Source organism: Dendrobates tinctorius, unplaced genomic scaffold, assembly GCF_039654945.1.
Source record: "Dendrobates tinctorius isolate UK_male_01 unplaced genomic scaffold, ASM3965494v1 ptg000057l, whole genome shotgun sequence".
Taxonomy (NCBI): Eukaryota; Metazoa; Chordata; class Amphibia; order Anura; family Dendrobatidae; genus Dendrobates; species Dendrobates tinctorius.
The window spans coordinates 24,650,811-24,678,575 of record NW_027361725.1 but is presented as its reverse complement, the minus strand read 5'-3'; the positions used below and the strand labels follow the sequence as shown (position 1 = coordinate 24,678,575).

Here is a 27,765-nt window from a genome sequence, read left to right as displayed (position 1 = left end):
ATCACTAAGCCAGTTATGAATCCACCTAACAGTTGCCTTGTCCATTCCATACTTAATCATTTTTTCAATAAGGATTGTATGAGAGACTTTGTCAAATGCTTTGCTGAAGTCAAGATATACTATATCTACAGCATTTCCTTGATCCACCCAATCAGTGATACCGTCATAGAAGGAAATTAAGTTAGTCTGACATGACTTATTAGTTAGAAACCCATGCTGACTCTGTTTAATCACTTCATTCTTATCCAGGTATTGACATACATGTTGTTTAATAATTTGTTCAAAGATCTTTCCTGGTATAGAAGTCAGACTCACCGGCCTATAGTTGCCTGGGTCCACCTTCTTCCCCTTTTTGAAGATAGGAACAACATTTGCTCTTCTCCAGTCTTCTGGCACTTCTCCTGTTCTCCAAGAATTTTCAAAGATTATAGAGAGGGGTTCAAAAATTTCTTCTGCTATCTCCTTCAGTACTCTGGGGTGTAATTCATCTGGACCTGGAGACTTGAATTCATTTAGGCTAGCTAAGTGTTTCCTCACTATCTTTCTGTTTATAGATATCCTGGATTCTTCTATTCCCTTAATAGGACAGTGAATAACAGTTGATGTTACATTTCCTTTCTGAGAGAAAACAGATGCAAAATAGGAATTTAAAAGTTCAGCCTTCTCAACATCCTGTCTTACCATTTCATCATTTTCATCCTGTAAAAATCCTATAGCATCTTTGACTTTTCTTTTACTTTTGACATATCCCCAAAATCCTTTATTATTGCTTTTGACATCTCTTGCAAGCCTCAATTCATTTTCAGCTTTAGATAATCTGATTTGTGCCCTGCAGGTTCTGCAGACAGCATTATATTCTTCTTTAGATATGCCTCCCTCTTTCCATTTTATAAACATTTTTTTCTTCCTTTTTAGCATGTGCTTAAGTTCTGTGTTCATCCATCCTGGTTTCCTTAACTGCTTCCTATTCTTCCCTCTTTTCGGAATTGTTAACAACTGTGCTTTGAGAATTTCATTTTTCAAGATTTCCCATCCTTCCTGGACATTTTTGTCTTTAAGGATATCCAGCCATTGGATCCCTCCAATTCTCTTTCTGAATCCCTTAAAATCTGCCTTTCTGAAATCTAACCTTGATGTCTGAGTCTTCACAGGTCTTCCGCCTCTAGTTATCCAAAATTCTAAAATAGCATGGTCGCTACCTCCTAGGGTCCCAGCCACTTTTACCTCCTCAACCATTTCCTCCCTGTTTATAAGGATTAGATCCAAGGTAGCAGTTCCCCTTGTTTTCTCCCTTACCTTTTGGAAGATAAAGTTGTCAGCAAGAGAGGATAAGAATTTCCTTGACCTGTTAGTTTTGCCTGAGAGAGATTCCCAACAAATGTCTGGATAGTTGAAATCTCCCATGACAACTATGTCATATTTTTTGGAGAACTTGGCCATTTGATGCATAAAGAGTTCATCCATATCTTCAGCTTGCACAGGCGGCCTGTAGTAAATGCCTACAATGGTGTCCTTTCCATTGTTCTGTCCTTGTATTCTTACCCAAACAGTTTCCACAGAACTCCCAGTCTCTGAAGCTTCAATCTCTGTGCAGATATACGCGTTTCTAACATACAATGCGACACCCCCTCCTCGTTTATCAAGTCTGTTTCTTGCAAATAAGTTGTATCCTTCTAGTCTTGTATTCCAATCATGTGTATTGTCCCACCAAGTTTCAGTGATTCCAATGACATCATATTTCTTTTCCTGTGTTAGTAGTTCCAATTCTCCTTGTTTGTTGCCCATGCTTTGTGCATTAGTATAGAAACATTTTAGTTTGTGATTGGTTTCTCTTTCTCCAATATTTTTATTAATTAGATTCTTTCGTCTTTGTTCTTCCTTTCCACTTCTAATAGCAGAGTTCTCAATAGCATTTGTCAGGTGTATGGCTTTTTCTGGTCTTTTGCTTCCCTTCCCATGTTGTTCTAGTTTAAAGCTCTCCTTATAAGTGTAGCAAGGCGACTTCCAAATACATGTTTTCCAGTCTTCGTAAGGTGCACCCCATCTCTAGCAAGTAGTCCATCGTATAAGTAGTTCACTCCGTGATCCAGAAATCCAAATCGTTGCTGACGGCACCATCGACGTAGCCAGTTATTCACCTGCAGAATCTTATTCCACCTCCTTGTTCCATGGCCATCCACTGGGAGGATGGAAGAGAAGACCACCTGCGCTCCCAGTTCTTTCACTTTCTTGCCTAAGTCTTCAAAGTCTCTGCAGATGGTTTCCAGGTCGTTTCTTGCAGTGTCATTTGTCCCCACATGTAGTAGCAGGAATGGGTAGTCATCTGTAGGTCTGAAGAGTCCTGATATCCTGTCAGACACATCTTTAATTTTTGCACCTGGAAGACAACACATTTCTCTTGAAGTTATATCCGGTCTGCAGATAGCGGCCTCAGTTCCTCTCAACAGGGAATCCCCCATGACCACCACTCTCCGTTTCTTCTTCACAACATTTTTCTTTCTCCATCCAGGAGGACTCTGAAGGCGTACAAGGTTGCTGCTTGTTGGCAAAGTCTTATCCTGATGTATTTCTTCATTGTTTTCCTGCGTGAGAGCCTGGTACTGGTTTCTGAGCAGTATGGGTGCTGACTGCCTCCTGATCCTCCTGCTTCTCTGGGTCACATGTCTCCATTCCTCTGTTTCTTCAGGTGCACTTCGAATTTCTTCTCTTTCTGTAACATGAAGAGATAATTCTGCTCTGTCCAAGAACTCTTCACCTTCCTTAATGATCTTCAACGTAGCTAACCTCTCTTCGAGATTTTGCAACTTTTCCTCCAACAGGGACACAAGCTTGCATTTGTGGCATGTGAAGTTTGGCTTTTCCACTGGTAAGTCTGTGAACATGTAGCAAGAAATGCAGCTCACCAAATGGCTCCTGGCCTCTTCCATCTTCCATCTCTTCCATAAATGGCTGTTCTATTCCTGATCTAAGGCTACATTCACACACAGCATTTTTCCTGCGTTTTTTGAGGATACGTTTTTCAGCTGCAAAAGCAGATCAGCTTTTTAAAAAACCGCATCACCTGAAAGGTTTTTGAGCTCATAGATAATATTTTCAATAGCAAAAGCAGATTAGAAATCTGCTCTATCCATCCATCTATCCATTTATCCATATCTGTCTATCCATATCTTATCTGAACCAAAAAGAATGAAAGCCGTGTAGCACTCAGACTAACACTCCTTTTTTTTAGCACCAGTCAGGTACACCTCATAGCTGCCCAAAAGGAAGCCCAGGACAAGCATTGCTCGTCTTCAGTAACACATCAGCATCAATTGATAGTTGGAATAAATAGACTGCATTCATCACCACATCTTCTTAAGGTGCAGGCTTTATTTTCAAATCTAGGGGTGTGCGGTATGAGGTTCTGCAGCAGCTGAGGTGTGCAGTATGAGGTTCTGCGGAACAGTATGAGGTTCTGCCCCCTCCCCCAGGTTTGATCCTGGCTTCGCCCACGGTGTGAATGTAGCTTGAGGATCTAGGCTTTGTCTTAGCTGAGATAAGTCATAGTGTTTTATATATATATATATATATATATATATATATATATATACTGTATATATACACACACACATATATATATATATATATATATATATTGGGGTTTCGACTCGCTTAGGTGCAGCGGGAGACAAACATGAGGCACGTTCCTTTAAAAGTTCACAGGGTTTATTGCTTCATAAACCTCAGACAGCACATAAACAGTCCTTAGCTGGGCTGTGTTCCCTCCGGTCCTGTGCACACAGGCCAGGGCAATGTCCAGAGCAGCGCTCTATCTGCAGCCGCAGACACAGGAAGGCTTCTCCTTCCTTGGATCCCAGACCACTTTCTGTTAGTGTCCCAGTTGGACACATGGAAGTCTGTCTACACTCTGACAGACTCCCTCTCACTCTCCCACATGTACTAAACACCTCAATTATCATAGAATCATAGAGTTGGAAGGGACCTCCTGGGCCATCTGGTCCAACCCCCTGCTCAAAGCAGGATTCGCTAAATCATCCCAGTCATCATAGCCCTGTAACCACACCCACAGGTGATCACATGGCTATGACCTCACTAAAGGTTCTATTGCACACAGACACACACAGTCTTCCCTGACACACTGTAACAGAAATATCAGCAGTACCTCTGCTGATCAATACTCGAGCCTGCATCCCAAGGCCACCCACCTTGAGACACATAATGGTCATTTAGGACCCTGCTCCTGTTACCACATTGAATGTGCCTGTACACCCGTCCTGGGACACCCACACAGCGCCCCCTAGCGGACACAGTGGTCACTACACCACAATACAGTACAGACCAAAAGTTTGGGCACACCTCATTCAAAGAGTTTTCTTTATTTTCATGACTATGAAAATTGTACATTCACTCTGGAGGCATCAAAACTATGAATTAACACATGTGGAACTATATAATTAGCAAAAAAGTGTGAAACAACTGAAAATATGTCTTGTATTCTAGGTTCTTCAAAGTAGCCACCTTTTGCTTTGATTACTACTTTGCACACTCTTGGCATTCTCTTGATGAGCTTCAAGAGGTAGTCACCAGAAATGGTTTTCACTTCACAGGTGTGCCCTGTCGGGTTTAATAAGTGGGATTTCTTGCCTTATAAATGGGGTTGGGACCATCAGTTGTGTAGTGCAGAAGTCTGGTGGATACACAGATGATAGTCCTACTGAATAGACTGTTAGAATTTGTATTATGGCGATAAAAAAGCAGCTAAGTAAAGAAAAACAAGTGTCCATAAAAGAAATGAAGGTCAGCAAGTCCGAAAATTTGGGAAAGCTTTGAAAGTGTCCCCAAGTACAGTGGCAAAAACCATCAAGCGCTACAAAGAAACTGGCTCACATGAAGACCGCCCCAGGAAAGGAAGACCAAGAGTCACCTCTGCTGTGGAGGATAAGTTCATCCGAGTCACCAGCCTTAGAAATCGCAGGTTAACAGCAGCTCAGATTAGAGACCAGGTCAATGTCACACAGAGTTCTAGCAGCAGACACATCTCTACAACAACTGTTAAGAGGAGACTTTGTGCAGCAGGCATTCATGGTAAAATAGCTGCTAGGAAACCACTGCTAAGGACAGGCAACAATGGAATGGACATTAGTCCAGTGGAAATCTGTGCTTTGGTCTGATGAGTCCAAATTTGAGATCTTTGGTTCCAACCACCGTGTCTGTGTGCGACGCAGAAAAGGTGAACGGATGGACTCTACATGCCTGGTTCCCACCGTGAAGCATGAAGGAGGAGGTGTGATGGTGCTTTGCTGGTGACACTATTGGGGATTCAAAATTGAAGGCATACTGAACCAGCATGGCTACCACAGCATCTTGCAGCGGCATGCTATTCCATCCGTTGTCATGATCTCAGTGCGGGTTTGACTCGCACACGTGAGGTTAATGTCTGGAACCAGTGCTGATGACTGGCATTTCTGGGGTTAAAGGTTGTGATCCCGGTGCAGGCTTACCTGCACACCTGGGGCTATGATTGTGGCCTCTCCCTGGTTGTGGGAGAGGCTTCTTATAGCCTCAGGACGCTCCCATCCCTGTCAGTTATACTCTTGCCCTTGGCATTGTGTGGTGACCCCTGAGTGTGTTTTTGCTGTGTTCTGGTTGCTTGATAATCTGTGTATGACTCGGTCTGTTCTCGGGATATTGCTTTGGATTCTGCTTGGTACCTTCTATGTCTGTTTGGTTTTGACTGCTGCTTGGCCCCGACTATCCGCTCTGTCTCATCCTTGGTATGTTACGGCTCTCTGTGTATGAACCCCGTTTTGCCTGACTCTGAGTAATTCTGTATAGTGTCTTTCCATCTCACTAAGCAGGACGCTAAGCCCCGCCCCCTTGCAGTCACATGACCGTAGGTCCCGTGTCTGCTTGCTAAACAGCATCCACAGGTCCTGTGCATCGGTACTTTCTGGCTGTACCTGACCCCGGTACCCCTACAGTGCGGGTGAGTCCCTGCTCAGCGGAGGCTGCACTCCGGCGCTGACGGGATCCTGACACTCAGGACACACGCACTGGCTCAGTGAGCAAGTACAGTGCGGTGTTCCTGACATCCGGTTTGCATTTAGTTGGACCATTTATTTTTCAACAGGACAATGACCCCAAACACACCTCCCGGCTGTGTAAGGGCTATTTGACCAAGAAGGAGAGTGATGGGGTGCTACGCCAGATGAACTGGCCTCCACAGTCACCAGACCTGAACCCAATCAAGATGGTTTGGGGTGAGCTGGACCGCAGAGTGAAGGCAAAAGGGCCAACAAGTGCTAAGCATCACTGGGAACTCCTTCAAGACTGTTGGAAGACAATTTCTGGTGACTACCTCTTGAAGCTCATCATGAGAATGCCAAGAGTGTGCAAAGCAGTAATCAAAGTAAAAGGTGGCTACTTTGAAGAACCTAGAATAGAAGACATATTTTCAGTTGTTTCACACTTTTTTTGTTAATTATATAATTCCACATGTGTTAATTCATAGTTTTGATGCCTTCAGAGTGAATCTACAATTTTCATAGTCATGAAAATAAAGAAAACTCTTTGAATGAGAAGGTGTGTCCAAACTTTTGGTCTTTACAGTATATATGTAATCGATATTACATAGTGTATGACATATTTACATTTTATTACAGTTTTTTGTGTCCTAAAGTTGTATTCCAATAAATATATCTTATGTTCTATCTAAATATCTTGATTATTGTATCATAAAAATGATTAAATGTCTGATGTTCACATTGTACTACAATAAATTTTTCACTTAAATATAAGCAATATATGTGGGAGTCGGAGTCGTGGAATCGGAGTCAGTGTAAGGGAAATTGAGGAGTCGGAGTTGCAGGTTTGGCTTACCGACTCCACAGCCCTTGTTCCAACAGCTGAAAACTTCAATAACCTTAAAATGTCCCTCAAAAAGTCTCATGAGTTTTTCTGGGCCTCGCAGCTGCTGGGAGACCCAGTGGCTGTGAACTCTGGTATCCTAAAGGTTACTTGAGTTCAAGTCAGGGGTCTTACGGTAACTCCAGTGACAGACTGTTGAATCCCGGAGTGCCACATGCCTGACTTGTGTGCGCTCATCAGTCCAGCACTGGCACTTGCAAATCAAGATAAACAGTTTGCTAAGAACTCATAAGATGCGCCAAATCTGGCGCTTAGCCTTGCTCTTCCCACTTGCCTTGTTTCGGCAAGTGGGTTAATAGGGTTGGGGTTGATGTCAGCTTTGTATTGTTAGCTAACATCAAGCACAGGGGTTAGAAATGGAGAGATGTCTATAAGACACCCCCATTACTAACCCCATATTAAATTTTGAATTAAACAGCAAGAATAAAATCCTTTATTTTAAATAAAACTAAATAAGGAAAGTTATACTCACCTTTACACCTAATCAACTGAAACCTATGTCCCCTGTAAAAGACAGAAAATAATAAACCACCATATTCCTCACCTGTCTCATGTGAAGATGATCTACCGATGAACATGTCACCTGTATAAGACAAAAAATAATAAGAATATTCCTCACCTGTCTGATGAGAAGATAATCCATATCTGTCCCACGAAGATCTGGATGATTTGGAGAGCAGTCACATCAGTTAGGCTCAGCAGCTAGATTTGAATGCTGGAGCAGACTCCGACAGTATGAACTCAGGAACGCTAAAACTGGTGCCGATTCAAGTACCATCGGAACGGTTTTAGGTTCAGGTACTGTGGGTGCGGCTTCAGGGTTCAGGTACCACCGATGCAGCTTCAGGTACCACCGGTGTGGCTTCCGGGTTCAGCTACCACCAGTGCAGCTTCAGGTGGGCAAAGCATACAGTCAGTATTGCGCATGCGTTGGCATACGCGATTACATTCTATGGCCCGGAAGTATTGCGATACTTCCGAGCCATAGAACGTAATGGCGTATGCTGGCGCGGGCGCAGTTGGGCAATGCATACTGCGCACGTGCGGCAACTCTACGTGAACGCAGGAATAACCAGAAAGAAATGCGAGAGCAAGACAGGAGGGGGGAGACAAGGAGAATAAGCCCCGCCCATTGAACCGGACCGCGGAGATTTACATACACCGCAGGAGAGCTAAAAACCGTATTTATGCATCAAAGGTGGGGAGTCGGGGTATCAAAAGTACTGCTGCAATGCTTATGTGACACTAAATTGAATGATATCTTTACATCGTATCACAAAAAATGGGTGACAGATTCCCTTTAAAGATCATGGAGGTCATAAAAAATCCTACATGTAGTAGTTTTTGATGTGGGCTGTACTCATTTTTATATCAACTAATTTGAGTAAAACTGAAGATTTTGCAATGAAAGTTATTGTGAAGATCTGAGGTTGTGAGTTGTAATCATCACCTAGGCAGTGTAACAATGCAACTATTGTTATTCATTATTATTTTTACATCTGTCGGCTTACAGCAATTTTGTGTAGATATTCCCAGAAGAACATGTTCCACTGATGGTTCCACTGCCCCTGTACCAGGTGATATCCACTATCTCCCACAGCTTTTGTATCTCCCGCCAGTATTGTCTGTAGGAACAGTCCATGCTCCATTCCACGACCGTAGCACATTTCTTTCTCTCCAGCTGGCAACAACAGTCCGTAAGATAGTTCCTCACATTCAGACTATAGATATCACAACCATAGCACATGTATGAAGCTCCAGCTGGAAACCGATCTCCAATCTCCATAGGCCATCCATACAGTGACACCAGGACCTCACCAACAGATCTTTGCCCCTCAGCGTCACTGCATCAACACACTCACTAAACCTGTGGCTTATTGTTCTCCCTATCCTGGGATCAGCCCTCTGGATGGGCAGAAGTGTTCACAATCCCTGCCTTAGTCTGTGTTCACACGTAGCGTTTTTTCCACGGTTTTACCGCGTCAAAAACGCTTAAAAGAAGCTTACCATTCATTTAAATGAATCCCGCAATTTTTGTGCAGATGTATGCGCTTTTTACCGCGAAAAAATGCTTTGCGGTAAAAAATGCAGCATGCTCATTAATTTGCGGAAAATTCCACATTTTTAGCTTGGGTCTGGAACCGCGCGGAAATAAACCGCAAAAAAAGCGCGTTTTTGCTCAAAAAACGCGCGGGGAAAAAACGTGCGTTTTCTGGGAAGGATTCAGGATTTTATGCAGAAATTTTCTGCATACGTGTGCACATAGCCTTAAACATTTGCTTTTACTTCAAAGAATGAAGAATGTTCCAGAAGTCAGTCTACAGCCAGTTTGAATGTGTGTGTATTAGGGAGGCCCCCTGCAGAGAGGGACAAAGAAACACATGTCCCCACCAAACTCTGGACATAAATGTAATGTAGGCCTTGTGTATACATGAGATCCAGCCTGCACTTTCATTGTCTGCTTACTGTCATTGAATGGAAACATTGATTCCAGAGGCTGAAAACTTTTCAGGTGAAATTAGTGCAGAAGCAAGCAAATATCTAATAATACAAAACAATAAGTTCAGTTCAACGTAACCGGTGCTCCGTGCTGGAAAAAGTCTGTATCCCATAGAGTCGTGGATTCCGCTCTATGTGCATTGGTCCAATAGTCTTTAGAACAAGGCCAGCTCCTCACAGTTATATTATTAAACTGACTTTCATGGTATGCGTTAAAAAATGTTCTATGAAATTCCATCTTGTGAAAATGTTGTAAATTGTACTTGTGTCCAGTGAGATATGGATTACAATCTTACTTTTCAAAGGGCGTGTACTCATTTATGCTTAGCACTGTATATAAGTATATTTCTCACGCCTGAGCATATGCTACAAATGTATTTAGTTTATCTACTTGTTCATGTATTGATACATTAGGAGAAGGATTTGTGCTATGAAAATTGTATTATAAAAATATTTCGTTTAACAGCTATTCTAAAAAAAGAAGGTAATATACTGTACAGAGAAGCTGGAGAAATTGAAAAATTGTCAAAAATGTGGTCTCTTTTACTTAGAGCAAGCAGAGATCTTCCTTATACAGGAAATAAGATTAAACCAAAAACGTCTTAAACTTTTTTTTATAGCCTTTATGCTTAAACTTTGAGGATTTGTCACGACTATGTATCACATGTTCCTCTATTCCTCTGAATTCATGTCATGCAATCTATCACTGAAAGGGAAATATGCAGTCGCCCAAAGTAACAACTTCCAGATTTTCAATTCACTCTGTCATTCTAATGACCTCTGCATTCATGGATACATGCAAAGTTTGTTTTCTTAGGCTCGGTTCACATTTGTAAAACGTAGATGTACATGCCCGATTGAGAAAATAAAGCCTATATTCAGAGATTCATGGCAGCATATCCATAGAATAAGGCTGTGTTCACACGTAGCGGTTCTTTTTTGCGTTTTCGCGGCGATTTTTAAAGTGCGATTTTGCCGCGAAAACACAAAAAAACAGCATCCCATGCAATCCTATGGGATTCCGCAATGCTGTGGATTTTTCTGCATGCTCATTAATTTTGCCGAAACGTGGCGATTCCGCACCCATAGGAATGCATTGTTCTGCTTACTTTCCGCATGTAGTTGTGCCCACCATGCAAAAAGTAAGCAGAACATTTGCGGATGGTACCCACGGTCTGGAGGAGAGGAGACTGTCCTCCGGGCTGTGGGTACCATATCCCTGTAAAAAATAGAAAAATTAAAAAATCATCATTTTCTCACCTTCTGATGTCCCTCGCAGCGTTACCAGGCCTCCGCGATGCTCCCGCCAGGTCCCGTTCCCAGTGATGCATTGTGATAATGACCTTTGATGACGTTGCGGTCTCGCAAGACCGCACTGTCATCAAAGGTAATTGCCGCAATGCATCACTGGGAACGGGACCTGCCGGGAGCATCGTGATGATAGGGGACGCTGCGCGGAACGCCAGAAGGTGAGAGAAACATGATTTTTTATTTTTTTTAATTATTTTTAACATTATATCTTTTTACTACTGATGCTGAATAGAAGGCCTCAATAGTAAAAAGTTAGTCACACGAGTCAAACACTATGTTTGACGAGTGTGACCAACCTGTCAACCAGTTCTCCAAGCGATGCTACAGATCGCTTGGAAAACACTAGCATTCTGCAAGCTAATTACACTTGCAAATCGCTAGTTTTTCCGTGAGAAATAGGCGGAAATTAAAAATCTGCAGAAAATCCTCAGTAAATCTGCACTAAATCCGCAGGTAAAACGCAGGTCATTTTACCTGCGGATTTAGCAAAATCTGAGCGGAAAAATCCGCAACGTGTGCACATACCCTAAATCACACATAAAAAATACAAGTCAAGGATATATTAAAAATAATAAAACAGCTCCAGGTGGGAATGGGTATGGCACATGCCTGGATATGCGGTAACGGTAACATCGTACTCCTGGAGTGGTAGAAATGTGAATCCGAGCCTTGCCTAACATCTGATGTAACAACTGTGCAGCATACCGCATGGCTGGCTGTTCAGGAAATTAGCATCAGTATGTCTATGTAGCTGATTACTTTACACACTCTGCTAAAACTGGGACTTGAACAACTGAATCCTTACTCAGCTGGGATAAAAATGCTGAAAATGTAACAATAAATATAATAGTATAAAACAATCAGGTTATAGCAAACACAAATATATATTGAATTATTTCTTGATGTTAATTCAACTGTAGACACATTAGAAAAGGTGGTAGTAATATTACTCAGCATTGAACTTGCACTTATCCTCTCCTCCTTCTAGCGCATTTTTTGCTTTCAAACGTAAGGAAAATGGAAAAGTGGCGCCCTCCGATGCTTACCGTGAGAATTCTCTTCCTAATTTTTAGTACAGGCATAACCAGTACATTTGTCCTTTACTTATGAAACTGTTCAGGTAAAAACTAGATGGACATAACAGACATCCCAATAGCAAAATAGATAAAACCTCGTCTTGATTTTTTATCACATGAAATTTAATGCTGCAAAAACTCCTGAAGTGCTTGAGTCCTCACAATGATGTACACTGCTTAGAAGTCCTGTCGGTTCCACGCTAGCCTCCAGATTAACAGCATACTCGCCAAGCGGAGTATTGGAAGAAAGCAGTAAATCAGCAGATGGAGCTGGCAGCTCATGAATGTCACGGACCCCACAGTGCGCACATCATTGATAGATCGCCAGTGTTGCATCTGACATGACATGATTTTATGATAACCTCTGAGTGTTCACAAGTAGGAGATACATTCCTATAATCAATGTGTCTGTCACTCACATAGCACATCATAAACCTGGTACCAGATTCACAAATTATTTTATGTTTCCACTTTCCAGAGTGAAAAAAATCAAGTGCAATGAAGTGACCTACTTTAAAGGCAGGTCCACCACCCTCCCCCCCAAACAAAAACAAACTGAAAATTAACTATTTATTCATTTATATATCATACTGGTACTATAGACTTTAGGAATTTCATTCTGTATAAGGCTGAGTGCAGACGGAGTTTTTGGCCCTGCGGATTTTTCCGCGCAGAATGGAAGAAATCCGCAGGTCAAATGACCTGCATTTTTCCTGCGGATTTCTTCCATTTTTCATGCGGTTTTCATGCGTTTTTTGTGCGGTTTTCCATCGCGGTTTTCCCCCTGCGGATTTGGTGACAGGGGAGATGGAAAACCGCACAAAAGAAGTAACATGCTGCGGATTTTGTACCGCGGGAAAACCGCGCGGAAAAATCCGCAGCGTCTGCACAGCGTTTTTTTTTTTTACATTCATTTTAAAGGTACTGTACATCACAATGCGGATATGCAACGTTTCTGCGTGGTAAAATCCGCTGCGGAACCGCTGCAAATCTGCATTGTGTGCACACAGCCTAAAAGCGCAAAGTCTGAATGTTCAGGTGCTCTCTCATTCTCCTCCTGTGCGTAGCGGCTGCTGGCAGCACACAGAATCACAAAGCAGTGGGCGGTCAATTCTGACAGAAGATGGAAATGAGGGTGTTTGCAATGTCATTGTATGTGCACTCTCAAGTCCCTCACCTGTGAGTAGTGTCCACCTGCTGCGTGAAGAAGCAGTCGCTACATACAGGAGAGAGATTAGAACACACCTGCTCACACTGGTACTGGGGATTTTTTCCGGCAGAACTCTAAAGCAGGCATGGTCAATCACACAAGGGGAGGGTGGAAGATGTTAATTGATGGGGTAGAATCGTGAACTAAGTTCTGGGCCATCTCAAGGGTGCACTAAGCTCTGGGCCACCGCAAGGGTGCACTAAGCTCTGGGCCACCCCAAGGGTGCACTAAGCTTTGGGCCACCTCAAGGTTGCACTAAGCTCTGGACCACCCCAAGGGTGCACTAAGCTCTGGACCACCCCAAGGGTGCACTAAGATCTGAACCACCCCAAGGGTACACTAAGATCTGAACCACCCCAAGGGTACACTAAGTTCTGGGCCACACCAAGGGTGCACTAAGCTCTGGGCCACCACAAGGATGTACTAAGCTGTGGACCACCCCAAGAGTACACTAAAGCTTTGTGCCACCCCAAGGGTGCACTAAGCTCTGGGCTACCCCAAGGGTGCAATAAACTCTGTTGACTCCAAGGGTGCAGTAGGCTCTGGCCCAACCCAAGGGTGCACTAAGCTCTGGGCCACGTCAAGGGTGCACTAAACTCTGGGCCACCCCAATGGTGCATTCAAGCTGATTTACATATCTAGCCAAACAGTTTTAGTTAAAGCTTGTTAATATCTACAGGACGAGCATGATTTTTATAGGGGCTAAGTCCCTTGTATGAATGTTTAAATAGTTCAGTTTCAGTTTAGGATGTGACAGACTCCCTGTAAAGGTAATGTCCCTCTTTGAGCATTTTTTTGTTAATTTCTATATGTTCACTTTCCAAGAAAAAAAAACAATGATCATGTGAGTAATGATGACAATTGTCACCTGCGGAACTTACAGTATGTCAATGGAAGAATCATCAGTGGGTGCGTGCTGTTGTGTGAGCACTGAGTCAGGCAGTCATACAAAGGTGTGGCCCTTTACTCTGGGTAGTCACCTGTTACATGTCCTGTATGATTTCACATTTAGAAATCAAAGACTTTGCCCTGTGAAGCAATATCGACAAGAGAATATTGATGTGCTGTAAGAAAGAAACTATCCCAAGATGCTGTAGTTTTTTCTCCAGTCTACATCCGTTCCCAGCACATGAACCCTTTACTTGGGTAACGTCATGGTCACTTATACAGTCAATAAAATAAGTTATATTCACACCAAAAATTGTTTAAAGCATAATATAATAATATTAAAGGGAACCTGTTATTCATGCTATATGAAGCAGTGGTAACATGAATCACGGACCGGCCTCCTAATTACAGGTCCCTCCCCATGTCAGTTTTTTAATTATTTAGTTATTAGGTTAAACAAAGCTGAAACCCCCTTTAGAGGCACATTAAAAGCACTAAAGGGTGCTAGTTTATTATATGTAGGGACTTGTGCAATTATATATCTGCAGGATATCTATCTATATGTTTATTTAAGATTGCTTTATTATTTATGACACCAAGATTTAATTAATACAGAGCATTATTATAGCATGTAAAAGATGATATTAAAAATGCATGGCACGCGGATGCTATGCTAGAATAAAAAACACACACTTGCATGACATACGGAATGACAGAAGCATGATATTCGCCAACTTTTTTGCTGAGAATCTGAGTCATTTTATATATGCAGATGTGAGCAGACCCTTGGGCCAGGTTCAGATGGCTCTATTTTAAAATCCATATACAGACTGCCATTCTCAGACTGAACGTGAGTCTCCTGACCTGAACATACAGTCTCAAGGGCATGTGTGAGGCTGTAAGTCCAGGCCAGGAGACAAGTGATGAGCTTTGGAAATGTGGCAGCTACACAGACTGTGAAATACCGGCAATCTGACACAGTGATGTAAAAGGAAGCTCCTGGGTCCCTAAGGAAAATCTCCAACAGGACCCCAAGTATCGCAGGTTTATAACAGCATTATTCTTCTAACATGGACCAAAGTGACCTTGAATGATACATAGTGGTTAGGTATACATAGGATTCAGATGGCTAAATTTCACAGTCTTCATACTGAACACAATGCCTGTACTGACCGGGGGTCTCATAGGCATACAGGTGCTTCTCACAAAATTAGAATATCATGAAAAAGTTCATTTATTTCAGTTCATCAATACTAAAAGTGAAACTCATATATAGTCATTACAGAATGATCTATTTCAAGTGTTTATATAATCCGAGTGCTGTTCGATATACGCTGACCCCGGCAATGGAGAAGATGGAGAAATTAGTTTCTCTGCCTCCTCTGCAGTTGTGCGAGAGGCTTGGAGCACAGTAGCATGACACTCGGCTCCCACTCGCAGCAGAGCAGGAGCCGAGGGTCATTAGCATATCACATCCGATGCTCTTGCATCGGATGACGTACTCTAGTGTGACCCCGGCCTTAGCCTGCGTGTTTTGTTCCTCATAATAAATGGACTTTGTTTCCTTTGGTGCTGAAGAGGTTAACAACTCTTTGTATGCTGGTTGGAGACATGCAGGTCCATCTCACAGCTGCTCCTGACCTGATCGTTTTCGCTGTCTAGAAAACCTGGCCTGACCTTCTCATCATTGCCTGTCAAAGTTTTGCTTCCTAGCTTGCTGGAATTGGTGTGCTGAAATTGGAGTTCATAGTTGCTGCTGGAGATTGTTGTCTGCTGTTTTTGGGTGTATGCTTTTTCCATTATCCTGTTACCATTTGGTTCGTACATTCCTATCCTTCCCTTTATTCCTCTCTACCCTTGGTGAGTGTTTTTGTATGTAAGTGGCTTTTTGTAATCCCTATACACTAACATATCTGTCCAGGGCCTCCTGGTGGAGGGGCAGCTTAGGACATTAACAGGAGCATAGTAAGGTCAGAGACTCGGGCCTCTCTACCATTAACCCCTTAGTGACGGAGCCAATTTTTAAAATTCTGACCAATATCACTTTATGTGGTAATAACTCTGGAACGCTTAAATAATTCCCATTGATTTTGAGAATGTTTTTTTCGTGGCACATTATAATTTAAATTTATGATAATGGTAAATTTAGGTTGATCTGTTTTGTGTTTATTTATAAAAAATATCAGAAACTTGACAAAAATGTAAAAAAATTTAAATTTTCAAACTTTGAATGATTATCCCTTTAATCCAGATAGTCATACCACAAAAAAAACAATAATAAATAACATTTCCCACATGTCTGCCTTACATCAGCACCATTTTTAAAACGCTAATTTATTTTGTTAGGCTTTTAGGAGGTTTAAAAATGCAGCAGTAATTTTTCATTTTTTCAAGGAAAGTTACAAAATTTATTTTTTGAGGGACCTATCCAGGTTTGAAGTGACTTTGGGGGTGCTATATATTGGAAAACCCCAAAAAAGTGATATCATTGTAAAAACAGCACCCTCTGACATATTGAAAACTGCTGTCAGGTAGTTTATTAACCCTTCAGGTGATTTTCAGGAATTAATGCAAAGTGGTATAACAGGAATGAAAAAATGTTTGTTTACCACCTAAATGTCGCTAACTTCTGAACTGACCACTATAGCCGGGAGACTCTAAGGCCGCTATTTGGCCATGAACTGCTATGGCAAACATCAGGACCACGCAATCAGGATCTCGGTGTGTCAATTAGTTTAAAGCGGAAGACCCCATAATCTTTTAACCATTTTTCTGATGTAGTCACTTTTGACAGCAGCAACTAAGGGGTTAAACAGATATGGACGGTGTCAACACTGATCGTTTGTGATACAGCAAGTTGTCAGCTAAAGTGGACAGCCGACAGCTGCTGGATTGTCACCTGTGTGGGGATGATATTCTCTTATATCTCAGGTCAGTAAAAAGACGTATTGGCTGTCATTAAGGGGTTAAGAGTACCCCCAAGAAAGGGTTAGTTTGGGTTCCAGGAACAGTTTGAGGCTCACCCTTCCTTAGCTTTGCCCCCTCTATAGTTATGTCCTTGGTCTGAACCTAGTTGTGACGACACAGCATTTAATCTTAATTATCCAGATGTAAATTCAGTAGGCCAGGAGACATACACTATTATTTTTGACTTTTGAGTTTATGTGTTTTTCTTTGGTTGGTCAAGAAACAGACTATTGTTCTTATGAGCCTTTAGGTTGACTTTTAAGTTGATGCTTGTTGTAACTTATTGTCTTTTATCTCGGATGACAGAGATGCAGGGTAATTGAACAATAGATGTTTGCTAATAAGTTGATTACATATTGTATAAGTCAAATGAGTTTGTAAAAAAGAGAGCGAGCAGTGGAATGAGCACTGGTCCACGTGATCTTGGACCAGCGGACGAAAACATCGACTGACCCCTCGTGACGCCACACAAGTCTTTGCTCTACAATGACTTTTAGATAAAAAACAATAAAAAACAAATCTGAACTGAGAAAAGTAAGTTAATGTGTATGCACAATGTAAGTGCATATTAACACATGACCATTAACCAGAGAAAACAAAAAGCAAAAAACACAAATATCCTGAACTAAAAGTAAAAAATATACTGCAAATAATGCATAAAGGTAATAATAATAATAAGGGTATTTAGTAAACATAATTTTGATCAAAATAATGTACAAGCCATCCCGCCACGTCACGGCAACCCTTGTGGGACAGTCCCTACTCTAGTATTTAAAACCTTTTCACTTGCCAAGTGGCGTGAATGTGAATAAGGGTCGAGCGGCTGAACCACTTGTAACAGCTTAGGCCAGACTGGATGGCTTTCCCAGCTCAGAAAGAGGGCGGTCACACCCATATATGCACTGAATGCACAATGAAATGAATAAACAAATCTGAACTGAGAAAAGTAAGTTAATGTGTATGCACAATGTAAGTGCATATTAACACATGACCATTAACCAGAGAAAACAAAAAGCAAAAAACACAAATATCCTGAACTAAAAGTAAAAAATATACTGCAAATAATGCATAAAGGTAATAATAATAATAAGGGTATTTAGTAAACATAATTTTGATCAAAATAATGTACAAGCCATCCCGCCACGTCACGGCAACCCTTGTGGGACAGTCCCTACTCTAGTATTTAAAACCTTTTCACTTGCCAAGTGGCGTGAATGTGAATAAGGGTCGAGCGGCTGAACCACTAGTAACTGTGTAGGCCAGACTGGATGGCTTTCCCAGCTCAGAAAGAGGGCGGTCACACCCATATATGCACTGAATGCACAATGAAATGAATAAAAAACAAATCTGAACTGAGAAAAGTAAGTTAATGTGTATGCACAATGTAAGTGCATATTAACACATGACCATTAACCAGAGAAAACAAAAAGCAAAAAACACAAATATCCTGAACTAAAAGTAAAAAATATACTGCAAATAATGCATAAAGGTAATAATAATAATAAGGGTATTTAGTAAACATAATTTTGATCAAAATAATGTACAAGCCATCCCGCCACGTCACGGCAACCCTTGTGGGACAGTCCCTACTCTAGTATTTAAAACCTTTTCACTTGCCAAGTGGCGTGAATGTGAATAAGGGTCGAGCGGCTGAACCACTTGTAACAGCTTAGGCCAGACTGGATGGCTTTCCCAGCTCAGAAAGAGGGCGGTCACACCCACATATGCACTGAATGCACAATGAAATGAATAAAAAACAAATCTGAACTGAGAAAAGTAAGTTAATGTGTATGCACAATGTAAGCGCATATCAACACATGACCATTAACCAGAGAAAACAAAAAGCAAAAAACACAAATATCCTGAACTAAAAGTAAAAAATATACTGCAAATAATGCATAAAGGTAATAATAATAATAAGGGTATTTAGTAAACATAATTTTGATCAAAATAATGTACAAGCCATCCCGCCACGTCACGGCAACCCTTGTGGGACAGTCCCTACTCTAGTATTTAAAACCTTTTCACTTGCCAAGTGGCGTGAATGTGAATAAGGGTCGAGCGGCTGAACCACTTGTAACAGCTTAGGCCAGACTGGATGGCTTTCCCAGCTCAGAAAGAGGGCGGTCACACCCACATATGCACTGAATGCACAATGAAATGAATAAAAAACAAATCTGAACTGAGAAAAGTAAGTTAATGTGTATGCACAATGTAAGTGCATATCAACACATGACCATTAACCAGAGAAAACAAAAAGCAAAAAACACAAATATCCTGAACTAAAAGTAAAAAATATACTGCAAATAATGCATAAAGGTAATAATAATAATAAGGGTATTTAGTAAACATAATTTTGATCAAAATAATGTACAAGCCATCCCGCCACGTCACGGCAACCCTTGTGGGACAGTCCCTACTCTAGTATTTAAAACCTTTCCACTTGCCAAGTGGCGTGAATGTGAATAAGGGTCGAGCGGCTGAACCACATGTAACAGCTTAGGCCAGACTGGATGGCTTTCCCAGCTCAGAAAGAGGGCGGTCACACCCATATATGCACTGAATGCACAATGAAATGAATAAAAAACAAATCTGAACTGAGAAAAGTAAGTTAATGTGTATGCACAATGTAAGTGCATATTAACACATGACCATTGACCAGAGAAAACAAAAAGCAAAAGACACAAATATCCTGAACTAAAAGTAAAAAATATACTGCAAATAATGCATAAAGGTAATAATAATAATAAGGGTATTTAGTAAACATAATTTTGATCAAAATAATGTACAAGCCATCCCGCCACGTCACGGCAACCCTTGTGGGACAGTCCCTACTCTAGTATTTAAAACCTTTCCACTTGCCAAGTGGCGTGAATGTGAATAAGGGTCGAGCGGCTGAACCACTTGTAACAGCTTAGGCCAGACTTTTTTATTCATTTCATTGTGCATTCAGTGCATATATGGGTGTGACCGCCCTCTTTCTGAGCTGGGAAAGCCATCCAGTCTGGCCTAAGCTGTTACAAGTGGTTCAGCCGCTCGACCCTTATTCACATTCACGCCACTTGGCAAGTGAAAAGGTTTTAAATACTAGAGTAGGGACTGTCCCACAAGGGTTGCCGTGACGTGGCGGGATGGCTTGTACATTATTTTGATCAAAATTATGTTTACTAAATACCCTTATTATTATTATTACCTTTATGCATTATTTGCAGTATATTTTTTACTTTTAGTTCAGGATATTTGTGTTTTTTGTTTTCTCTGGTTAATGGTCATGTGTTAATATGCACTTACATTGTGCATACACATTAACTTACTTTTCTCAGTTCAGATTTGTTTTTTATTCATTTCATTGTGCATTCAGTGCATATATGGGTGTGACCGCCCTCTTTCTGAGCTGGGAAAGCCATCCAGTCTGGCCTAAGCTGTTACATGTGGTTCAGCCGCTCGACCCTTATTCACATTCACGCCACTTGGCAAGTGAAAAGGTTTTAAATACTAGAGTAGGGACTGTCCCACAAGGGTTGCCGTGACGTGGCGGGATGGCTTGTACATTATTTTGATCAAAATTATGTTTACTAAATACCCTTATTATTATTACCTTTATGCATTATTTGCAGTATATTTTTTACTTTTAGTTCAGGATATTTGTGTTTTTTGCTTTTTGTTTTCAATGACTTTTAGATGTATGGTGTGTCAGAGCTCTGTCTTAAGGCGGATTCACACAAAAAAAACAGCATAATAGACTATAACGGGCACGATTGTAGCCAAGTATATGTTTCTCTGAAAAACTCCAGAGTTGAAAAGAAAATATATTTCGAAGATCCGTCCGGGGAGCATAGGAAGAGCTGAGACTACTCCAGTGCTGTCAGGTCACTTCTGCCAGCGCTACTCAAAGTGATTGGCAAATCTCTCCCTATGTATAAACATGGGAGATATCTGTCAATCACCTGGAGAAAAGTCAGCAGGGGGCAGCGCTGGACTAGTGTCTTCTTTGTCTATAGTCCCTAACTGGATCTTACAAATATATTTTCTCTGAAACCCCAGAGCATTTCAAAGAAACATATACCTGGCTACAATTGTGCAGTTAGGATCTGATTCATGTTACCCGTGGTTTGGGCAGGATGAAACTAATGACAGGATCCCTTTAATAACAGGCTCACATTGTGTCAGTATTATTACGGCTATACCAAATGTAAGTTATTTTTTTCATTTTTTAGTAGTTTCCCTAACTGAAAACATTTTAAGAAAAAGAGAAAACATTTGTGCCTCCACATTCCAAAAGATATAAACTTTTTCACTTTTTGCCAAAGTAGCCACATTAAAGCTTGTTTTTTTGGAGTATCTGACAGTAATTTTATATTTTTAATGGGGTCAGATAAGGGTTTAAGCAATTAAATCTCTGTAAATTAAAGGGGTGGTCCAAAACAAAAATATATTTTAATCCTAAATCTAGATTTAATGCTATAATCTATTGCTTTAATTAAAAATGCCTTATTGTTCCCTTACTACACTATACAGTATAACTGTTTTTTTTGCTACTTCCTGTGTGATGACACTTCATTTGAGAATCTCCAGTGCGTGCTGAGATACTCAAATGAGTGGTCATCAGAAGGTAGAGGCTGCGATCATTGCTGCAACCTCTACCTCCTGCCAGAAACAAAGTGTCATCATTGACGTTGGTTTCCGGGGCTGGGCTAGTCCCTGCTCTACTGAGTATGCGTTGGTTGTCAATTCCAACATATGCTCATTAGGATCATGGCACTGTGTAACGTCCTTCTCAGTGCACAATGACATTGTGCTGTCTTGCCAGCTCTGATGAGGTCACGAGCTGAGGAGAGCGCAATTGTCATTGCGCATTCTAAGGATAGAATAAGCGATCAAAGATGAGCACCCCCCCCTGCAAGTGATGTCACTTCTGATCAGAGTCTATGAGAGAGAGCATTGTCATTGTGCACTGAGAAGAACAGTTGGGCAGGAACTAGCCCAGATGTCACTGATGATGCTTTGTTTCATGGAAGGGAAAGAGGCTGTGGCAGTGACTGCATCATCTGCCCACTGATGACGACTCAAAATTATATTTTCATCTTAAACTCTATTTAAATTTATAATCTAATCTATATCAGAAATGAAAAACCGGCAACAGAGTGCACTGTCATTGCACAGTGTAAGTAAAGAACGAGTGAGCAAAGACCAGCGCCACCCTCCGCAAGTGATGTCCCTTGTGGGGGTAGTGCTTTTCCTGCTCCCTGGGTAATTTTCTTACAATGCGCACTGACAGTATGCTCTCTTGCCCGCTCGTCACTTCTCCTCAGAAGCGGCGAGGGAGCGCACTGTCACTGTACACTGAGATTCTTCTGCACAGTGACAAGATCCTATTGAGCATACGTTGGCCTTGACAATCGACACATGCTTCGTAGAACTAGGATTAGCTGGGTGCCTGAAATGCACAACGCTAATGACTCTTCGTTTGAGGGTGGGCACAGAGGCTGTGACAGTGACCACAACATCTGCGCTTGATGATGCTTCGTTTGAGTGTCCCAGCATGCACTAGGTGTTCTCAAACAAAGCGTCATCAAACAGGAAGTAGGTAGAAAAATAAACAGTTAGTGTATTGAAGAAACAATGGGGAATTTTTAATTAAAGCATATTAGAAAAGAGATTTGATTAATACACTAAATAGACAATTAGGATTAATATACATTTTAGTTTCAGACCCCCCCCCCTTTAAATATAACTACTGTTACATCCACATATTACATTGGACGTGGTGCATAAAATGCTACCAATATAATCTACAGCACGGCATGCACGGAAACAAGTTCTCATACGGCTCCACGGAAAAATAAAAAAGTTTTGGGCTCCAGAAAATGGCGACACAAACTACTAAACTAATACAATCCGTTATGTCAGGTATCACCGTAATCGAGCTGATCTGGAGAATCAGACTGCAATGTTGGTTACTAACACCGCACAATGAATACTGCAGCCCACAACACAGGGGTGATTACATTTTGAATTATTTTCCTATTTTTCAGTCCATTATATGGTAAAATGAATGGATCCATCCACAACTGCAACTTGTCTCCAAATAAACCCTTAAAATGGGGAAGTGATAATTGTAGTTGTGTGGCCGCTCTGTGATCTACTCATACTGTCTGCCCACATCGATGGCATCGGCGCTCCGCAGGGCGCACGGTGAATTCCTAGCGTTCAGAATGACAGGTCGTGTAGACGATCGCCGATAACAGGACTGGCGGCTCCGGCCGACTGCCGATCACAGTTCAGATGTGACATTACGCTAACAGAGCCAGGAATGGAGTGGCTTATTCTCCTGGATGTGGCCGGGCTGGAGGAGCCTCAGCGGGGTGTACATGTACTGGAATGGCTCCGGTATCTGCGGAGGACGCTGCCCGTCACCGCCCGGGTAACCGAAGGGGGCGTCTGTATACATGAGAGTACGAGGGGCAGGATGGGTCATATAGCTGCATTGTCCCAGTAGGGGGGGGGCGCTGCTATCTTTCCCAGACAGTTATAGTGTCAGGAGGCTGTATACAAGTACAACTCCCAGCATGCTTGCTGTCACTCAGGGAGTGCTGGAAGTTGTAGTGCCACAGCAGCTGGAGTTACAAGGACTGATGCTGGAGGGTGGGCACACAGCTGAGGATGTCTCCTGACTTTGTGCCCACCTGGATTCCCACAGTTACAAATGGAAGCTGTGTAGCAGAGCCAAGGTTGTGAGGTGACAATATTGTCCCAGCGCCAAACCTACAGGTGACAGCGTGTCCACCCTTGGGGACAGCTTTACCTCATCTATGTACTTGTCAGGCCACATTCACACGTACAATAATCGTCCAGTAAACAAAAAGAAACGCAGACCTCTGTGTAATGAATCTGTTTCCTATAGATTTCAGTTTAAAAAAAAAATAAGTTTTTTTAGCTGGACACAAAAAGTCTGCAACTGATTGCTGACGGATCCATCTGTTAGGCCGGTTTCACATTTGCGCTTTATAGCGCAGCGACGGCCTGCGCACGGCCGCCGCTAAGCCCCTCCCGGCTCCCTGCCCGCCCCATCCGGTCATCGCCGCCTACTAGCGCACATGGACGCTTGCGATCTGCGCACCCTATCTTTAGCATAGGGTGCGCAGATCGTGCGCTGGCCGTGCGCTAGCAGGATTTTGCCGTGCGCTGCGCACTTTTAAAGGTGCGCCGAAATGCAACATGCTGCGTTCGGCGCACACGGGCGCACCTTCAAAAGTGCGCAGCGCACGGCAAAATCCTGCTAGCGCACGATCTGCGCACCCTATGCTAAAGATAGGGTGCGCAGATCGCAAGCGTTATGTGCGCTAGTAGGCGGCGCAACAAATTTCAGGGAAGTTCTCGTCTTCTGAGAAAATGTTATTGTATCTTATAGATTTTGATATGCTGAACATGAATATGTGCTCCAAAAGTCTGTATCACGTAAGGTTTTTAAGAAACAACAGTTTATATTCTACATTATGACGTCCGAGACACTACATACATGTGCATCGATGTCAGTCCCAAAAGCAATTGTTCAAAAGTGTTTTGCAGACGACTTTCGCTTATAATCCGTATCAGATGCTTCTCGAATAAGATTCCAGCTATAGTCAGCCAGCATTGACGTACTCCACTTTCCCTGGTACCTTTTCTCCATCATCGCAATGTCTTAGTGAAACCTTTCGCCATGTTCATCACTAACGGCACCAAGATTGGCTGGAAAAAAGTCCAAGTGAGAATGTAGAAAATGCATTTTTAGTGACATATTGCATTTCATCAAATGATATGCTGTGAGCGTGTTGTCCACGAGTTGTACAATGTTCGGTGCCCTGCTGTTGCCAAGGAAGTTGAAGGTCACATCTTTAAAGGCTCTCCATGCCACTTGTTCAGCACCTTGCAAAAGATCATCAAAGCTACTGTCATTCACTATATCTCTGATCTGTGGGCCAATAAAAATACCTTCTTTAATCTTTGCATCACTTCTAATTGGAAATTTCTGTCGCAAGTAAGAAAAGGCTTCCGATTCTTTGTTAATTGCTTTGACAAAATTCTTCATAAGCCCAAGTTTAATATGTCTTTGCTGGATCAACGAGAGGATTATGTTTAACATTCTTCTGTCCAGCAACCAAGTTTTCGCAGAGTGGCCAGTCCTCTGTGGGACCACTATTAACCTTTGTGCAGCATTATATGGGGCATATTTTAATATGGAGCATCTTATGGGGCCATCATCACCCTTTATGGAGCTTTATATGGGGCCCATCATGAACTGTATGGAGTGTTATATAGGGCTTCTGATTTCAATATGGATGTTCAAAAACATTTAACCTACTGAAGTCTCAATTAATTTTACTTTTATTCCTATCTATTTTTATTTTTTCAATTTATCAGAAGCTGCTGCATTTCCCACCCTTGGCTTATACTCGAGCCAATAAGTTTTCCCAGTTTTTTGTGGCAAAATTAGGAGCCTCAGCTTATACTTGGGTTGGATTATACTCGAGTATATAGGGTATTAAATTGGATTCAGTATTACAATGCAGGATGTTCTGTAAATGTTTACATAATAGTTTGGTTAGGTTATGAGATGAGATGTCCTATAAATGTCTGTTCTGTTCCTGATCTAAGGATCTCGGCTTTTAGTGGAGATGAATCTGTGCTTCACTTTATGTACATGCTCAGTAGTGACCAGTGCTGTGGAGATGTAGATGAGATGAATCTGTGCTGCACTTTATGTACATGCTCAGTAGTGACCAGTGCTGTGGAGATGTAGATGAGATGAATCTGTGCTGCACTTTATGTACATGCTCAGTAGTGACCAGTGCTGTGGAGATGTAGATGAGATGAATCTGTGCTGCACTTTATGTACATGCTCAGTAGTGACCAATGCTGTGGAGTTGTAGATGGGATGAATCTGTGCTGCACTTTATGTACATGCTCAGTAGTGACCAGTGCTGTGGAGATGTAGATGAGATGAATCTGTGCTGCCCTTTATGTACATGCTCAGTAGTGACCAGTGCTGTGGAGATGTAGATGAGATGAATCTGTGCTGCACTTTATGTACATGCTCAGTAGTGACCAGTGCTGTGGAGATGTAGATGAGATGAATCTGTGCTGCACTTTATGTACATGCTCAGTAGTGAGCAGTGCTATGGAGATGTAGATGAGATGAATCTGTGCTGCCCTTTATGTACATGCTCAGTAGTGACCAGTGCTGTGGAGATGTAGATGAGATGAATCTGTGCTGCCCTTTATGTACATGCTCAGTAGTGACCAATGCTCTGGAGATGAAGATGAGATGAATCTGTGCTGCCCTTTATGTACATGCTCAGTAGTGACCAGTGCTGTGGAGATGTAGATGAGATGAATCTGTGCTGCCCTTTATGTACATGCTCAGTAGTGACCAATGCTCTGGAGATGAAGATGAGATGAATCTGTGCTGCCCTTTATGTACATGCTCAGTAGTGACCAGTGCTGTGGAGATGTAGATGAGATGAATCTGTGCTGCCCTTTATGTACATGCTCCGTAGTGACCAGTGCTGTGGAGATATAGATGAGATGAATCTGTGCTGCCCGTTATGTACATGCTCAGTAGTGACCAGTGCTGTGGAGGTGTAGATGAGATGAATCTGTGCTGCCCGTTATGTACATGCTCAGTAGTGACCAGTGCTGTGGAGATGTAGATGAAATGAATCTGTGCTGCCCTTTTTGTACATGCTCAGTAGTGACCAGTGCTGTGGAGATGTAGATGAGATGAATCTGTGCTGCCGTTTATGTACATGCTCAGTAGTGACCAGTGCTGTGGAGATGTAGATGAGATGAATCTGTGCTGCCGTTTATGTACATGCTCAGTAGTGACCAGTGCTGTGGAGATGTAGATGAGATGAATCTGTGCTGCCCTTTATGTCCATGCTCAGTAGTGACCAGTGCTGTGGAGGTGTAGATGAGATGAATCTGTGCTGCCGTTTATGTCCATGCTCAGTAGTGACCAGTGCTGTGGGGATGTAGATGAGATGAATCTGTGCTGCCCTTTATGTCCATGCTCAGTAGTGACCAGTGCTGTGGAGATGTAGATGAGATGAATCTGTGCTGCCCTTTTTGTACATGCTCAGTAGTGACCAGTGCTGTGGAGATGTAGATGAGATGAATCTGTGCTGCCCTTTATGTCCATGCTCAGTAGTGACCAGTGCTATGGAGATGTAGATGAGATGAATCTGTGCTGCCCTTTATCTACATGCTCAGTAGTGACCAGTGCTGTGGAGATATAGATGAGATGAATCTGTGCTGCACTTTATGTACATGCTCAGTAGTGACCAGTGCTGTGGAGATGTAGATGAGATGAATCTGTGCTGCCCTTTATGTCCATGCTCAGTAGTGACCAGTGCTATGGAGATGTAGATGAGATGAATCTGTGCTGCCCTTTATCTACATGCTCAGTAGTGACCAGTGCTGTGGAGATATAGATGAGATGAATCTGTGCTGCACTTTATGTACATGCTCAGTAGTGACCAGTGCTGTGGAGATATAGATGAGATGAATCTGTGCTGCCCTTTATGTCCATGCTCAGTAGTGACCAGTGCTGTGGAGATGTAGATGAGATGAATCTGTGCTGCCCTTTATGTCCATGCTCAGTAGTGACCAGTGCTATGGAGATGTAGATGAGATGAATCTGTGCTGCCCTTTATCTACATGCTCAGTAGTGACCAGTGCTGTGGAGATATAGATGAGATGAATCTGTGCTGCGCTTTATCTACATGCTCAGTAGTGACCAGTGCTGTGGAGATGTAGATGAGATGAATCTGTGCTGCCCTTTATCTACATGCTCAGTAGTGACCAGTGCTGTGGAGATATAGATGAGATGAATCTGTGCTGCACTTT

At 42.2% G+C, this 27,765-nt stretch overlaps 1 protein-coding gene across 2 annotated transcripts in view; it reads left to right on the top strand.

Moving 5' to 3' along the window:
* Positions 1–23,050: 23,050 nt before the first annotated feature.
* Positions 23,051–27,765, top strand: part of HEATR5A (HEAT repeat containing 5A) — a 131,942-nt gene continuing 127,227 nt past the window's right edge. Inside the window, exon 1 of one of the 2 annotated variants that reach the window (XM_073577810.1) lies at positions 23,051–23,302. In XM_073577810.1, the coding sequence (XP_073433911.1) occupies positions 23,192–23,302 (111 nt within the window). In that variant the 5' untranslated portion in view covers positions 23,051–23,191. The remainder of the gene's footprint in view (positions 23,303–27,765) is intronic. The other variant, XM_073577811.1, reaches the window with a different exon arrangement.